General features: G+C 56.9%; 1 protein-coding gene across 3 annotated transcripts in view; it reads left to right on the top strand.

Moving 5' to 3' along the window:
- Pde5a (phosphodiesterase 5A) overlaps positions 1-6,919 on the top strand; it is an 89,699-nt gene extending 82,780 nt beyond the window's left edge. For all 3 annotated transcript variants that reach the window (XM_015507288.2, XM_048813927.1, XM_048813926.1), the window contains 3 exons: positions 240-314; positions 898-981; positions 3,180-6,919. In XM_015507288.2, the coding sequence (XP_015362774.1) occupies positions 240-314; positions 898-981; positions 3,180-3,317 (297 nt within the window). In that variant the 3' untranslated portion in view covers positions 3,318-6,919. The remainder of the gene's footprint in view (positions 1-239; positions 315-897; positions 982-3,179) is intronic.
- The last annotated feature ends 9,245 nt before the right edge of the window (positions 6,920-16,164 follow it).

The raw sequence follows: 16,164 nt of genomic DNA, 5'->3' as shown, positions 1-16,164 counted from the left end.
ACTGGCTCCCTCTCGCTGGCCAGCAGAAATGGCACCTTGCTCTCAGTGCTCATCACAGAAGGTTGTGAGCGCCTCCCACGCAGTGAGTCAGTGCTGTCTGCGGGGCTCACCGCTGCGCGGTTCTGGTTATCGTGTCGGTGAGACACAGACCTGGCAGGTGGGGGGTCTCCACCCAGGGTCTCTGTTTTAAAGACTCACATGCTTCTCCTTGCCTGAACTCAGCCCTTGGTTTGTTTCAGATAGCAGAACTGGTAGCAACTGAATTTTTTGACCAAGGAGACAGAGAGAGGAAGGAACTCAACATCGAGCCCACCGTAAGAACCCCACCTCCTGGCACTGCCCTGGGGCGGCCCAGAACCATGCTTTCTCACGCTTCTGTGGGGTCTTCCCCGGGGGGGGGGGGGGGGGACCCGGTGCTCTTTTGTTGCTCGGCACTTGTTCTGTTAGAAGCGTGAGTGTCACCCGGGAGGCAGAAGCGAGGAGAAGACGCTCCGCCCCAGGTGTCCCTCTGGCCCTGTAGCTTCTGATGACACAGGCGCTTGTGTGAGGCAGGTGCCGCTCTGCGACGTTTTCATGGCTGCGAGCCACACCTGCAGCCCCTCCTGGCACCTGCCCTGGCGTCATGATGCGTGGGGCCCTGCCACCTGCGGCACAGTGGTGGACGGCTGTTGCTGGACATGTGTTGCGCTCTTTACTGTCAGGAGGCTCCCAGAGGGAACAGGGCTGGGGGCACAGATCTCCAGCAACAAAAGCTTCCCGCACCGCGTCCATCTCATGCAAACCTCCCCGGTCTTGTCCGTCCCAGGGTGGGGAGTGCATGAGGCTGCCACCGGCTGCCCAGGCTGGCCCAGTTCATCTTTCAGAGCCCACTTTTGTTGTGTTTGTGTCTGTTTTCAGGATTTGATGAACAGGGAGAAGAAGAACAAGATGCCCAGCATGCAGGTCGGGTTCATCGACGCCGTCTGCCTGCAGCTCTACGAGGTATTTATGGGGAGCCCATGCTGTGCTGGCTTAAGGCATGTCATGAACTAAAGCCTGAAGAAACCCGAGAGACTGGCGCTAGGCACGTACTTTTTGTTCTAAACCGAGAAAAAAGGGAAAAAAAGTAGCTTTGCTTCTTTTGCTGATAAATATGTTTGCATGGAGCAGGGAACACATTTTGTATTTGCTATTCTCAAAAACTTCATTCAGCTTAAAGGCCCACTGTGTGCAGGCCCAAGGGTTCCCACTGGGTGCTAGCTCACAGGCGCCTACTGTGTGGGGCCCCTCAGGGGTGTGGGAGGGTAGGGCGTGGCAGTGCCCTGAGGAGCTGCCGTGCACTCTGCTCTCCTGCTCTCTCTGCCCCACACCTGGGCCTCCACGAGGAAGCTGCCTCGACTTTTCCTCTCTGCCACACTGTGATTGTGACCTTAAGAAACTTGCCCCGAGGACGGGAAGGAAGTGTCTAAGGATGCGCAGGTTCCTGTCCCCACACTCCTGCTGGCTTGGCCTATTTGGACTTTTAGGAGTTGGGGGTTTTTATTTGTCTGTTCACATGTGAAGAGATTCCCCCCTCCCGCAATACCCAGTGGACTAGTTTAGATGCTATGACCCAAGTACAGAAAGAAGATTTCGTCTTTCAAAGTTCAAACAGAAAACTGCTTTTAGCCTTTGATTATTTGGGAAAGGAGCGTTCAGCATGGAGTTACCCTAGCACGTCCAGAACAGGGAGTCCTGGAAACCCCCGACCAGGGTGTTTCTGGGATTCAGAGACCGGGTTTGTAAAGTTCGTCTTCCAGGGAGAAGGACTCTTCAGCCAGGCAGGTGGCTCCTGAACCACACCTGGGGTCCATCCAGAGAACACAGTAGGGAAGCGGTGCCCGGAGAGGAAGGGGAGCCCCTCCAGGGGCACCGGGCACAGCCCCTCCTCTCCTGCCTGCCCTCCCTGCTGATCAGTCCTCAGGAGCACCAGGCACTGGGCGTGGCACTCGGCAGGACTGCCGCCTCCCCACGGCTGGTGGAGGCCCAGCTGAGTATGCAAATGGGGGTCTGGGCCTTTCAGTCCTTGTAGAGAGAGTAGTGTCAGATCACCTCTGCAGGGTCGTCCCCTGGGCGTCATGTACATACAGAGACCCCTGAAAACGCCCTGTGAAGCGAAGCGTGTGACCTCCGCTTCCAGGGAGTGGCATGTTCTGCCGCAGGGACCAGCCACTCGGGCCCCACGTGGGCAGTCCCTGGAGGCAGAGCACGGCTGTGTGCTTCCCACTTGCTCCCGCATGGCGTAGCGCCTCCTGGCTGCTGTGACCGTCTCTGTGCGTCTTTAGTGGGCACACCAGAGCAACACAGCACCCCAACCCCGTCACCGGTGCTATTCAGTGTGTCTGTGGCGAGGAAATCCTCCTCGATGACATCGCTGCAGCTGAATGCAGACCATGCTGCCACTCTGAGTGAGAACTGACCCTGACGATGGCCTGGGGTGAAAATCCCCTGTGCCTTGCATAAAGCCATTCTGCAATGCCGCAGTCTGGCTGGGCACAAAATCACGAGCCACTCACAGCCTTGTAGATTCAAACAGCAACTCTTTATTCCCGAACTCTCACCGGCCCTCTACACGCACGTTCTGGGCAAAATCCACACCTCCACTGGGCTCTGGATCCCAAAATACTCTCTGAATCCCGCGAGAACTCAACGGGAACTCAAGGAGCGGGCGGGCGCGCCTGAGGCAGCAGGATACGCCCTATTCCCAGCAGGAATCACCTTAAACCTGGAACCGCCCTAAACCCCCATCCCCTTAAACCCTGATCCACCCTAAACCCGGATCTGCCCTGGTCCTTGAGCAAGGTCACCTTTCATGCAAAGTCACTGCAAATGACCTGGGTCCACCATGGAGAGTCCTTCCTCTAAGCAACATGGGGTAGGCTGACAAAGAAACTGCGAGGCGTCACTCCTACTGGGCACGCCTCTCAGCACTGCAAGCCTGCTAGTCACCCCCCGAAGCCGTCTGCACCACACAGAAACAAGCCCTGTTCCCCAAACAGCGGGTCCCACCCAGCCCAGCCTCCACACCTCGGTGCTGCGGGGGACTCCCTCCTGAGGTCCCTGTGTGTTGTCCACGTGGGAAGGCTCCCGAGAGGCGTGGAGCGTGGCCTGGGTGGGCTGCGGCCTGCGTCCTTCCACCTGCTTCCTGTCTTCCTCTCCAGGCCCTGACCCACGTGTCGGAGGACTGCCGGCCCTTGCTGGAGGGCTGCCAGAGGAACAGGCAGAAGTGGCAGGCCCTGGCAGAGCAACAGGAGAAGACGCTGGTCAACGGGGAGAGCGGCCAGGCCAAGCGGAACTGAGGGGCTGTTGGCGCGGCATGGAGGCTCCGAGGCACCTCTGGGAGCCCCAGCCCACTGTGCACCGAGCAGACCGTCCACACCTGACCACTGCTGTGCTCTTGTTTCTGCACGGCTTTCGAGAGCAGCATGACGTGTTTTCAGGGGACGTTTCCACAGGCTCTGGGCATGTCTGTGCCGCGGGAAGCCCACGGCCAGGTGGGGCTGTGTGTGCTGGGGGGTGTGGGTGCCGCTCTGCCGCTGCGTCCGGCCTGGGTTTATGAGAACCGGCTCCTGTGGTTTGGAGTCTTGCTTTTCTCAAGAGGCCGGGAGGACAGTGTGTGAGCCCTGGTGGGCCTGCTGGGGGCCAGGTGGGGTTAGGAGGAACAAGGGTCTGCTCAGGTGGAAAGAGTCTGAGGCCGCATCACAAGGAAACTGCATCCACTGACCTGCTGCTTTGTGAAAGAATGGGGGTGGGGCTGGGCCATCCCCCCAGGACCCCCAGCAAGGGCCGCCTGTCTCACCTGCAGGGGTCAGCAGGTCAGCGGAGAAGCCCCATTCCACCACCAGCCAAACACAGGCCGTGGGAGGTCCTGCTGAGAAGCAGTTTTGAAATCTGAACTTTTGAAAATGATCTTGTCATCTTCCACGTCCTTCCAAACCACACCTAGATCCCAGCGTGATTGTTGGAGCGCTGACCTGCAGGGACACCGGGCTCCAGGACGCAGCTCCGTCTCTCTTCCTTCAGTCTGTCAGGCGGACCCTGGAGGAGAGTTGGACTGTGTCGGCAGCAGGGCTCTGATCCGGAGCTGTGGGCAGAGCTGAGGAGGCAGGAAGGGCGCCTCCGCCCAGTGAGGTCAGAAGCATCGCGGCTGAGAAGCTGCGGTCAGCTCACAAGGCGAGCAGGGCCTGAGCACGAGGCCTGGGCACTGCCCTCGGCCCGCAGTGCGGGTGGCCCTGCAGCTCCCAGTCAGTGCGCACCCTCCTGGGGTTTGAGCCCACCTCAGCGTGCCCCTGAGTTCCCGCTGGCCCAGCGTTGGGGGAGTGGACAGTGGAGCAGGTGGCACCCGAGAGGAACTCTGCCCCATGCGTGTGGAGACCTTTGGATCTGGGGGGAGCAGGAGGAGAGACTTGGCCTGTCAGCGTCCACCTGCGTTAGTCAGGTTTGCTGTGACCAGAACAGCTGACGAGGACCACAGAGAGGAGCTCCGGGTTCAGTCTGTGGTGACCGCTTCGCTGCCCTGAGCACTTATCTCCCTGCAGCTGGGAAGGGGGCAGGGGCCGTGGTGGAGAAGCACCCTTGGGGCAGCCCCATGACCCACCTCCTCCACCACACCCCACCCACAGTCGCCCCCAGTGGGTCCCTTCCAGCCAGGGCGGCTCTCATCACCCGGTCTCTTCTCTGCATGCTCCTGCCCCGATGGGAGCTCTGGGCACCTCCTGTGACCCGCAGCACACCCTCCCACTTTCTTACAGGGAGGGGAAGTGTTTGCTCTGGGTAGCTGTCACTAAGGTGGACAGGAGCCCTGGGTGTGGGTGTGCCGCGGTCTCAAGGTCTTTCAGTGCTCTTGGCTCCTGTTCAGATCCTCTAATGCCCTAAAACTCAGCGTGTTCCTCTTAGTGCTGTGCGTGTGTGTGTGTGTGTGTGTGTGTGAGAGAGCCCCCGGCTCTATTCCTGCCATTCAAGTCCAGAGAAGAGGCAGGATAAAGTGTGGCCATCACTGCACTGTGAGGCGCGTCCAGGGAGCTCTAGCTGGTGTTGTGGACCTGGACCTGCAGAATGTTTTGTTTCATGACACAGGTGAAATCTAACATTGCCTCTTGGTGGCACTGGAGTGTGAATTACACAGACTCACCAGCAATAGTCGTGTCTGCACACTGAACACACCTGTGCACGCGTGCATGACTCTCTAGGGTAGACTCTCTGACAAGCTTCATCACACACCTGTTATGCCAAAATACAGAGCCGCCCACTCTCGGGCAGTGTGCTCAGGCCCCTCTGGCGTGTGCCGCGAGACAAAGCCGATTCTGTGTGGAGGGTTTGGATGTGTGTTTCCACAAGAAGGAGATGCATTCAGCTTAGGCGTTGGTTTGTTCTTAGATAGCAGCTTATTTTGTGTCACTGGTTTGGACCGTGAAGGAAGTTAGGCAGGGCCAGGCTCCGTGTCGCTGCCGACACTGCAGCTCCGAGGCACCCCTGTGTCTGCAGGGCACGTCCTGGCTCCGCGTCCCCACTGGTGGGAACCAGTGGCAGATGGGGACTGCTGCCTGGGGGCAGGGCACAGATCAGTTTTTCTTCTGTGAAAGTTTCCTGTCCAGGATCTTCAGGCTGGAGACAGAAACAGTCCCCCTCACCCCACCCTGTATTCGTGGTTGCTGGGTTGGTTGGTCCCAGCAGAGCAGGGTGATGCCACTCCGCCTCGGGGTCAGCCGAGCAGTCCCGAGCTTTACTGGCGGGGCCAAGGGTGTCTGTGAAGCTCCTCCCCCTGTTCTGAGCCCTGGCATGGCAGGCACCGCCCGCGTGCCTTCGGGGGGCACTTGCCCTGAGCCTGAATGTTGCATTGTACAGAGCTGGGGAGGACAAGGACACAGCGCCCCCGTACCACAGGCCTCAGCCCACCGGTCCTTCTCACTTGCGTTTCCAAGATGGAGAAGCCAAGGACGCACTGCTCCCCTGCGGGTCCCCTAAACGCCTCACCTGGGCACAGACCAGCTCCTGGCCACCATCGGTGGGCGGTCTCCCTGTGAGCGGTGCTGGAGCTGGGGGAGCAGTCTGGAGCCAGGTCCCTGGAGGGAGCTGCGTCCCCAGCTCCCGCCGGTGCAGTGCCTTTCCCTCGGCAGGTGGCACAGGGCACACCTGGCCCAGAGCGACCCAGGCTCCAGGCCACCCTCCTGAGGCCCTGGCTGTGGCTCCTGCTGTGTTTCACCAGGACTGAATCAGACGCAGCGGCCGCCGTCCTCTCCTGCGGCCTGCGGGGGTGGCTCGGAAGGAGGTGTGTCGGGCTGAGCCTGTGCCCGGGTAGGAAGGGACACCACAGGGCCCGTCACTCCTCCCGTGCCCGGGCTTTTCCTCACCCCAGGCCTGCGCAGGGCCCTTCAGTGCGTGTCCTGCCTCCTCGTCCTGTGACAGCCTGGGGAGCAGCCAGGCAAGAGCAGCGTCTGCCCCCGCGCTGGCCAGGCTGTCGCGGCTGTGAACTGGGCAGTGCCGACCTCTGCTCAGGGGGCCCTCCCACACCTCCGAAGGCCCCCGTGGACACATCCTTGAATGTAGCCGGAAGCCATGGGATCGTGAAACTGTGGATTGGTCCTGCAGCTTGGGAGAGGAGCCCGAGTCCCACAGCCACTGCCCCTGCCTGTTTGTACCTTAGGCCTTTTCACTGTATCTGAACAAATATCTAGTTTCTGACACTATTTTTATACTAGGACGAGGGAGTCACCGTGTACCTCATGTTTAGCTTTGTAATCTTGGTCACTGTCCTCTCCCACCCCTGAGCCACCCAGTGGCTCTTCTGTGCCACTCACCACCTCTGGCAGCTGTGAGGCCACCAGCCGGCCAGGGAGGCTCCTGCACTGTGCAGACCTCGAGTTACCCTGCTTTGCAAAATAAAGAATGAACTGGTCCATGAGTGCTGTGTGGTTGTCAGGGGACCTGGGGTCTCTCCAGTCACAGACTGAAGGGGACTTTGGGTCTTGGGCGGGGGAAGTCGGCCCAGGGGTTTGAGACACCGAGATGGCGCCCACCCAGGTCCCACGGGGAGGAAAGGCGTGGCTTGGCCCCTTACCTCGCCTGCCCTCCTCCCAGCGTGGCCCTCCTCCGGGCAGGGCCTCGCTGCCCTCTGAGCACAGCCAGGTGTACACAACCTGGCATCCCGTTCAGGTTCACCTGTGAGGGGGTGACACCATTGTCAGTGCTGCTGGCCGAGGACCCTACCCCGCTTACTGCCTGCTGGACAGGCCCCAGGTGGCCTGTCCAGGCTGCTCCTGGGTCAAAGCTGGGGGAAGTCCGTGCCTCCAGGGGACAAATGGCTTCCCCTAAGGGCCACTAGAGGGCACGGTTTCCAGGTGTCTTCCTTCCTGGCCATAAAGAAGGGATGAGAACGTTTTGGGTAGAAAAAAGAAGAGAAAAAAAAAATATGAGGGAGGGCAGGCAGGAAGGAAGAGGATTTAAGGAGAATAAGTAGGGAAAGTGGATACTCTCTGACGCTCCCTGCAGGAGCCCCACGTGGATGGCTCCCGAGAGCCGCAGGGCCCTGCCCCAGCACAACAGAGGGACAGGCTCCCTCCCCCCCTCTCCCCATAGGCTGGGAATGTCCCTCACAGGCCCTGCCTGGGCACGTGTGTGTGTGAGCATGTGTGTCTGTGACTGTGTGTGTCTCTGTGTGTCTCTGTGTGTCTGTGACTGTGTGTGTCTCTGTGTGTCTCTGTGTGCGTGTCTCTGTGTGTCTGTGTGTCTCTGTGTGTGTGTGTGTGAGCATGTGTGTCTGTGACTGTGTGTGTCTCTGTGTTTGTATGTATCTGTGTGTCAGTATGTGTCTGTGTGTGTGTCTCTGTGTGTCTCTGTGTGCGTGTCTCTGTGTGTCTGTGTGTCTCTGTGTGTGTGTGTGTGAGCATGTGTGTCTGTGACTGTGTGTGTCTGTGTGTCAGTATGTGTCTGTGTGTGTGTCTCTGTGTGTGTGTCTCTGTGTGTGTGTCTCTGTGTGTCTCTGTGTCTCTGTGTGTGTGTGTGTGAGCATGTGTGTCTGTGACTGTGTGTGTCTCTGTGTTTGTATGTATCTGTGTGTCAGTATGTGTCTGTGTGTGTGTCTCTGTGTGTCTCTGTGTGCGTGTCTCTGTGTGTGTGTCTCTGTGTGTCTCTGTGTCTCTGTGTGTGTGTGTGTGAGCATGTGTGTCTGTGACTGTGTGTGTCTCTGTGTTTGTATGTATCTGTGTGTCAGTATGTGTCTGTGTGTGTGTCTCTGTGTGTCTCTGTGTGCGTGTCTCTGTGTGTGTGTCTCTGTGTGTCTCTGTGTCTCTGTGTGTGTGTGTGTGAGCATGTGTGTCTGTGACTGTGTGTGTCTCTGTGTTTGTATGTATCTGTGTGTCAGTATGTGTCTGTGTGTGTGTCTCTGTGTGTCTCTGTGTGCGTGTCTCTGTGTGTGTGTCTCTGTGTGTCTCTGTGTCTCTGTGTGTGTGTGTGTGAGCATGTGTGTCTGTGACTGTGTGTGTCTCTGTGTTTGTATGTATCTGTGTGTCAGTATGTGTCTGTGTGTGTGTCTCTGTGTGTCTCTGTGTGCGTGTCTCTGTGTGTCTGTGTGTGTGTGTCTCTGTGTGTCTGTGTCTGTGTGTCTCTGTGTGTCTGTGTGTGTGTGTCTGTGTTTACTGGCGTCATTTTCAGAGTCATTTGGGGATCCCGTCAGAACTGAATGGAGAGTGTAGAGGGCTCGCACGCCCACTGCCCACTCCACTGTGCTGACGGGGATGCATCCGCACCTGGAGGTCTGAGGGCCTAAACCAGTGGACAAAGCCCGTGTCCCCCAGGTTCACTGCCCGAGAGCCCTCTGCTCTGCCTGCTCCTCCCTCTGTCCCCCCAGTCCCTGCTGTCCCCCGCCTTCACTGCCCCCTGGTTTGCCCTGTGGCTGGGTGGGTACAGCGGTGCTCCCTGTCGGCTGCCTTCACTCAGAGGGTCTAGCTTGCCTCTGTGTCTCCCCTCTGCCTGGGCTTGGTAGCTCCCTTCCTTGAGCTCTGAAGAGGACTCCGTGGAGGGACGGGCCACCAGGAAGTGTGTACGTGGACAGGGTTCTTTTACACATGCCGATTTCCCTGCCTGGACACCTCAAGGAAAATGTTCATTCAGTACACTCCTTTTAAGTCAGTGCAGACTGTATCGGGTAAAATAGACTGTGTGAGTGTTTGGATGCTGTAAAATAGAGGTTCACATTTTCAGTGCAGAAGTAGCAGCTACAAGTAGACAAGTAACCCTGCAGAGTGGACATGGAGTGCTACGGTGCTGATTCTGGTCAGTGCTTCTGTCTAGGGATCCAAGGGTTAGGGTTCCCTGGGTAGCTGCAGCTTGCCATGAGGGCACATCTGGAGGAGCTGAGTGGCTGTGCTCTGCCATTCCCTGAGCCCCCTCCAGGTGGACGTCTCTGCCACCCTCCCAGCCCCTCCAGGTGGACGTCTCTGCCACCCTCCCAGCCCCTCCACATGGACGTCTCTGCCGTCCTCCCAGCCCCTCCACATAGATGTCTCTGCCGTCCTCCCAGCCCCTCCAGGTGGACGTCTCTGCCACCCTCCCAGCCCCTCCACATAGACGTCTCTGCCATCCTCCCAGCCCCTCCAGGTGGACGTCTCTGCCACCCTCCCAGCCCCTCCACATGGACGTCTCTGCCGTCCTCCCAGCCCCTCCACATAGATGTCTCTGCCGTCCTCCCAGCCCCTCCACATGGACGTCTCTGCCACCCTCCAAGCCCCCTCCACGTGGACGTCTCTGCCACCCTCCCAGCCCCTCCACATGGACGTCTCTGCCATCCTCCCAGCCCCTCCAGGTGGACGTCTCTGCCACCCTCCCAGCCCCTCCACATGGACGTCTCTGCCGTCCTCCCAGCCCCTCCACATAGATGTCTCTGCCGTCCTCCCAGCCCCTCCACATGGACGTCTCTGCCACCCTCCAAGCCCCCTCCACGTGGACGTCTCTGCCACCCTCCCAGCCCCTCCACATGGACGTCTCTGCCATCCTCCCAGCCCCTCCAGGTGGACGTCTCTGCCACCCTCCCAGCCCCTCCACATGGACGTCTCTGCCGTCCTCCCAGCCCCTCCACATAGATGTCTCTGCCGTCCTCCCAGCCCCTCCACATGGACGTCTCTGCCACCCTCCAAGCCCCCTCCACGTGGACGTCTCTGCCACCCTCCCAGCCCCTCCACATGGACGTCTCTGCCATCCTCCCAGCCCCTCCAGGTGGACGTCTCTGCCACCCTCCCAGCCCCTCCACATGGACGTCTCTGCCGTCCTCCCAGCCCCTCCACATAGATGTCTCTGCCGTCCTCCCAGCCCCTCCACATGGACGTCTCTGCCACCCTCCCAGCCCCTCCACATAGATGTCTCTGCCGTCCTCCCAGCCCCTCCAGGAGGCCCTGCTGGTGTTGTATTTATTCCTGGCAGTCTCCTGTGTTAACTGTGGTCCCCTGTCACAAAACAACTCTCCCATCTGAGGATCCCACTGGCCAGGCTTTCGGAACCTCAATGAGCAATTTCAAAGACCCCGGCCCAACAGAGTGGGCTGCGCTCTGTGTTGAGACCCCCGGGCTGTCCTGCAAGCCCCTGGTTGAAGACCTGGCCGTGTTGTTCTACTTCCCCAGGATCCCTGGAGGTAGGAGGAGAGGCAGCCCCAGTCAGTGGGTCAGGTGAGTCCATGAGGAGACCCCACTTTGACCAGACAGACTCCAAGATGGCTCAACAGCAAGCTCACTGAGAATTTTGTTCTGTCTCAAATCATTTGGGTTTTCTGTCTCAACAAAAACACAGCAGAGTGCATTTATGTAGGGAAGAGAAGTAAAGCAGGGGCAGACCCCGGCCCGTGGGCACTTCAGAGCACTCCTGCAGGACATGGGATCCCTTACGTGGCCTGTCAGCCCCCCTCCTCCTTATAGGTCATGCGCTTGGAGGTCAATTAACTGCACATGGCCACAGTGATGAGATGCAGCCTCTCACAGCTGGAGAAAAGGCAAACTGGACGTGGCCTGTCGAGAGAGCCGGGCCAGGAGGACGGGGCAGAGCCACCTTTACCTGGGGCTGACATGGCCCATGGGTGACTCATGGTTCCTAGGACCTGGGAGTGGAGGGCAAAGGTGCCCTTATCACCTGGTTGGTACAGCATATGGGGCAACTTGGGGAAAACGGCATTCGCTGTTCATTCTCAGGACCCAGCCGTGGTCTAGCTTTGGAAGGGCCCTGGGGAAGAGCAGCCTGTCCCACCACACCATGGAGAGCAGTGTCTCCAGAGGTGCTCTCTGGTGGGAGCTCAAGGTGGGCTGGTCCTCCAGCCTCAGCTTTTCTGCTGACCCTCCTTTGCAGCCTCTTTAAAGCCTGGGCTGTGCTCTGGGCAAGAATGGCTGCCAACTGAGGGGCAAGAGGCTGCACTGGCCAGAGCGAGGGCAAGTGGCCTTCTGCTGCTGTGCAGAGGCATCGTCTGCTTGCTCCTCTGCTGGCCCACGCTGCGGCAGCCTGTGTTCCCGGCACCATGGCCAGTGCTTCAGGCCCGAAGAGGCGCCCGGCAGAGCACAGGAAGGAGGAAGCATGGACAGAGACTACAAGCCAGTAGCTCAGCCGGTGCTTGCTGCAGTCCACTGAGTCCATGGTGGAGTCCTTCACAGAAGAGCGAGGAGAGAAGATCAGATCGCTCACTCCAGGCCAGAGAGCTGGGCCGGTACAGCTAGGAGGTGGCTGGGGTCCGGCCCCCAGGCCCATGCTCTCCTCCCCACAGTGCTGGCCCCCGTCTCTGAGAGCAGCTCCTTCCAGAGCTCCTGTCCCCACAGGCCAGGGGAGACTGTGGCACACACACCACCACGCCGCTCTGTGGCCTGCAGACACACCTACCTGTGCTGTCCGGGGAGAGACTCCTGGACTCTCCTCCCCTGCAGAAGGGAGTGGGACCAAAGCCTGCAAATGGGCGTGTCCTCACGGTGTGCTGGTCCCTGCTGTTATCCCTCCTTCTCCACGTGGCCCCTACAGCCCAGTCCAGCAGAGACCAGGCGCCAGTGGCCGGTTATCTCTCACCCGAGGAAAAGGCTCTGAGGTGAGCACTTTGTGGCTGAGGGGTCAGAGTGCACTCGCCACACTTGCTGCTTCAGGGAGCACCCCAGGTTCTTGGTTTGCCCTGGAGAGGGTTGATCGATAGGCGCGGCGCCCAGCCGCCAAGAGTCCACGGCCTGTCAGTGGACCTAGGCATCAGCCGTGGCCTAGGTCAAACGAGGCCTCTGAGCTCACTGCTTCCAAGCTGGCCAAGCCCACCCTGTGCGAGCACACGCCGCTGGCTCCTGAGCCAGAGTAGCAGTGTCCACTGGGCAGAGTGCCCGGCTGGGCTGGAGGAGCAGACAGGACCCGGCAGGACCCGGGGCAGCCAGCCTTCATGCCTGACATACCTGGAGGCAGAAGGACACCTTTTCATGTGCGATTTTACAAAGTCTGTTTCTCTAACTTAACTGCTTCAGAAGTGTTCTCCTGAAGAAATTAAGATGTGTGTTTAAACATACAACATATGATATTAAAATAATGGAAACTGCCAACAATAAAATACCTATCTCTTGGAGAGCTAATTAAATAAATTATAAAAGAATATCATGAGGCCATTTAAAAATATCATGTAGAAATAATTCTATTAAATGCATATATTAAGTTAAAAAATAGATTTTAAAACCCTATCTCTAGGACTTAACATTTTCTGAACAGTATGATTGAGTAGGCATGAAGCTGCTGATTACAACTGACTCTGGGGAAACAAACGTCCATGACCCGGTTGTTCTCACTTTTCTGTGTGTCCTCCTTTTCCTGACATGGGCCTCTGTTAGTTCTGCAGCCAGGACAGGAGGAAGGCCTCAGAAGAGCTCTGGAGGGGGCAGAGCCGGGCAGCTGTCCAGGGGCCCCACCTGCATCCTGGGCTGGACAAGGCAGCTCCGACATCTCTGAGCCCTGGAGGACCTGGGCAGGGCTGGTGCGGCCCCGCCTGGCGGGGAGTGCCCCTAGCACACTCAGTGCCCGGTGGACAGGGTCACCACTGCCACCTCCTGCCTCCTCAGTGACCCCCTGGGCCACTGCCTCCTGTGGACTTGGTGCAAATTGAGGACTGTTCTTGCAGTCAGCTTGACCCCTCTGGCTAGAACACATGCTCCTGGACACACTGACCATTTCCGGAAAAAGCCTGGGGAATTGAGCTGGGAAGGAACTTGAGGATGAGCTACTGGCCCCTTGGCTCCTGGTCCTCAGCAGTCCCCTGTCCCCACTGGACCCTTTCAGTGCAGAAACTGCGGCTTCGTCTGGGGAACACTTTGAATTATTGGATAGATGACTTCCTGCACTCCATGTCTGTCTTCACCTTCTGAGACTTGGCTCTCCGAGTCACAACTCCTGGGCTGGTCCTCTAATTTTCTTTTCTTGCATATTTTCAAACTCTGTTTTTTGTCTATTTTTCATTGTTCCCCTTCAACTTTGTCTTCTAACCCCTTAAGGTTCCGCTTATTCTGTCACATTTCTGGTCCCCCAGAGCAGTCTGTGTTACTCCTTGCTTCAGTGCCTTGGTCCTGGGGGTATAAAATCCCAAGACTGGATACTTTATAAAGAGATTTATTTCTTATCGTGTTGGAGGCTGGGAGTTGAGGACCCAGGTGCCAGCAGCTGGAGTCTGGTGCGGGTCTGATGGAGGGGACAGGGCTCTGGACAGCTTCTCGCCCTTTTCCAAGGGCGCCAATTCCCTTGAGAGGCCAGGGCCCCCCGAGGGCCACACTTCTGGGTACACACCATGATCAAGCTGAACAGAGATCTTGGTTCAACCGTGGAAGTGCATCTATCCGTCACTGGCGCTTAGGGTCATCTGTTCTCCTGCATACACAGACCTGACGTTGGACAGGCAGTGGCTGGGCAGCTGCAATTTAAACTGGAGATTTTGATTGATAAAGCAGTACACAAAGGGCATTTCAATGTGAGGTGCTAGACGGCAGAGCCTGAATTTCAAGGAAAGTGACTGACTTTAAGCTTTAACACCATAACACAGGCAGGACAGTTTGGCAACTGATAAGTGACGAGGGGGTCGGCGGTGGTCCTAGTTTACACAGTTGTTCCCTGACCTCACGTTCCCACCACGCACTTCTGCCGGCCTCCCCCAGTGGGCAAGGTCTGCTCGGTGAATGGAGAGCATTCTTCCACACGTTCCTTTTTGTTTTGATTTGTTTGGGGATGGCATCTTGCTATGTTGTCCAGGATCATCTCAGACTTACAGACCTACATGATCCCCTGGAGGAGCTAAGGCCATAGGCATGCACCACCGGCCCAGTCTTTGATAAAATGCTTCTAAATGCAGAATAAAGCAGATGTTTCTATACTGAACTCAGCAGGGTTGTAGGCACAGACGCACTTCTCCATTATAATCTGTTGCAGCTGGGCTCAGGAGACCACATTGGTCAAGAGTAGAATACAAACATGACCCTTCACCTGTGCAACTCAGAGGTCCTGAACGGACATTTTGTTACTCCAGTTACACAAAAACGACAGGACCACCTAGGTTTCTCTACAGGCATACCAAAAAAAAAAATATCCCAAGAAAGATAAAGTAAAAAACTAACTTGCCTTCCCAGAAGACTCCATCAAATGTTAGTTAAACTAAACTTTATAGAAGCAGGAAGAAATGGAAGGAATAATAAGCAGTGATGTATTAGTTAAGTTAATTAAAGGCACCCTGTTTAAATTACTGTATTGCTAGGGAAACAAATTTAGAAAAATTCCTACTAAAAGAGGAAAAAGCATTCTCCTGAAGAATATTTTGATATCTGATTGCCTAAAATTGTTTAGAGAAACAACATTGCAAAGAGTGGTGTCCAAACACAACAAGCTAATGGAACAAAGAGCACAGTGCCCAGGCCTGAGACAGGACACACTCACCTGCAGAGCTGCCAGCCACCCTCAGTCTGTGTCCCCACCTCGGGAGACACCACACTATCCTGCACAGATGTCCTTAGTCTATGTCACCATTGAGGGACCCTCCGCACTCACGTGCAGATGTGCCACCTACCCTGCAGCCTATGATTCTACCTCAAGGGACACCACACTCACAGACAGAAACACCATCTACCCTCAGTGTGTGTGACCATCGAGGGACACTCTACACTCACCTGCAAAATGCCATCGACCTGCAGTCTATGTCCCCACCTAGGGAGCAACCACACTCACCTGCAGAAATGCCGTCCATGCTCAGTCTATCTAACCCCCTAGGGACACACACCACCCCACCTGCAGAGAGGCCACCCACCCTCCACTTTGACTCCTCTCAGGAACTTTCCTACATGTCCCTATCCTCCAACCTCACTGCCACCAACACCTTCTCAACCCTCTCCCCAGCACCTCTATGATAAGACCGTATTTTCCGTTTTCTCCAATGGTTTCCTCAAATCGCTCGTTTTTGCAGTGACAACTAAGCTCTAAAAGCCAGTGTGACTACATGTGCAGCTGCTACTGGGAAGCCTCCAAGACGGCAGGGCCGGCCCAGGTGGCGGGGCAGAGCAGCTGCCCCACAGGCGCAGACAGAAAGCCAGAAAGCCAGCGGACTCGGGGCTTGCTCTTCACCTGAATGTACTGGAGCCCCCGCGCTGTTCGCTGTTACCTGGTTGATTTGAATCCTGTCAATCTGACCTTATTAAACAAACACACCAACTGCAGAGGACGCCCAAGAAGGCAGAGGTGAGAACTGATTTCAAAGTTCTTCTCCATCACAGGCCAGTTTTAGAGAAGGACTTACTAACACGGGATGTAAGTCTTACTCATTCCTGGAAGGCTGACCTTCCAGGGTGTTATTTCTCTGGAGTTAAGTGTTGGGCGATGGCAGAAGCAACACAGAAGTGTGGGCGGCAAGGTCAGAGCAATTCCCTTCCCAAGCACTGCGCCTTCATGCTGGGGACCTGCACTTCACCGAGTGCTTTTGGATAACCATCACAATTAAATGTTGTGTCATTGTAAATGGCTTTATGAGATCTATGTGTGCTACGAATTTGCAGCCTTAAAAATAGATGACTTGAGTACGCCTGTAATCCCAGAGGCTCAGGAGGCTGAGGCCACAAGATTGCAAATTTGAGGCCAGTCTCGGCAACTTAGCGAGGGCCTGAGCAATTTAGCAAGATCCTATCTCAAAAT

This window comes from Marmota marmota, unplaced genomic scaffold (assembly GCF_001458135.2).
Source record: "Marmota marmota marmota unplaced genomic scaffold, marMar, whole genome shotgun sequence".
Classification (NCBI taxonomy): Eukaryota; Metazoa; Chordata; class Mammalia; order Rodentia; family Sciuridae; genus Marmota; species Marmota marmota.
Note: the sequence above shows the minus strand (reverse complement) of the source record. Positions and strands in the feature narration are given on the sequence as shown.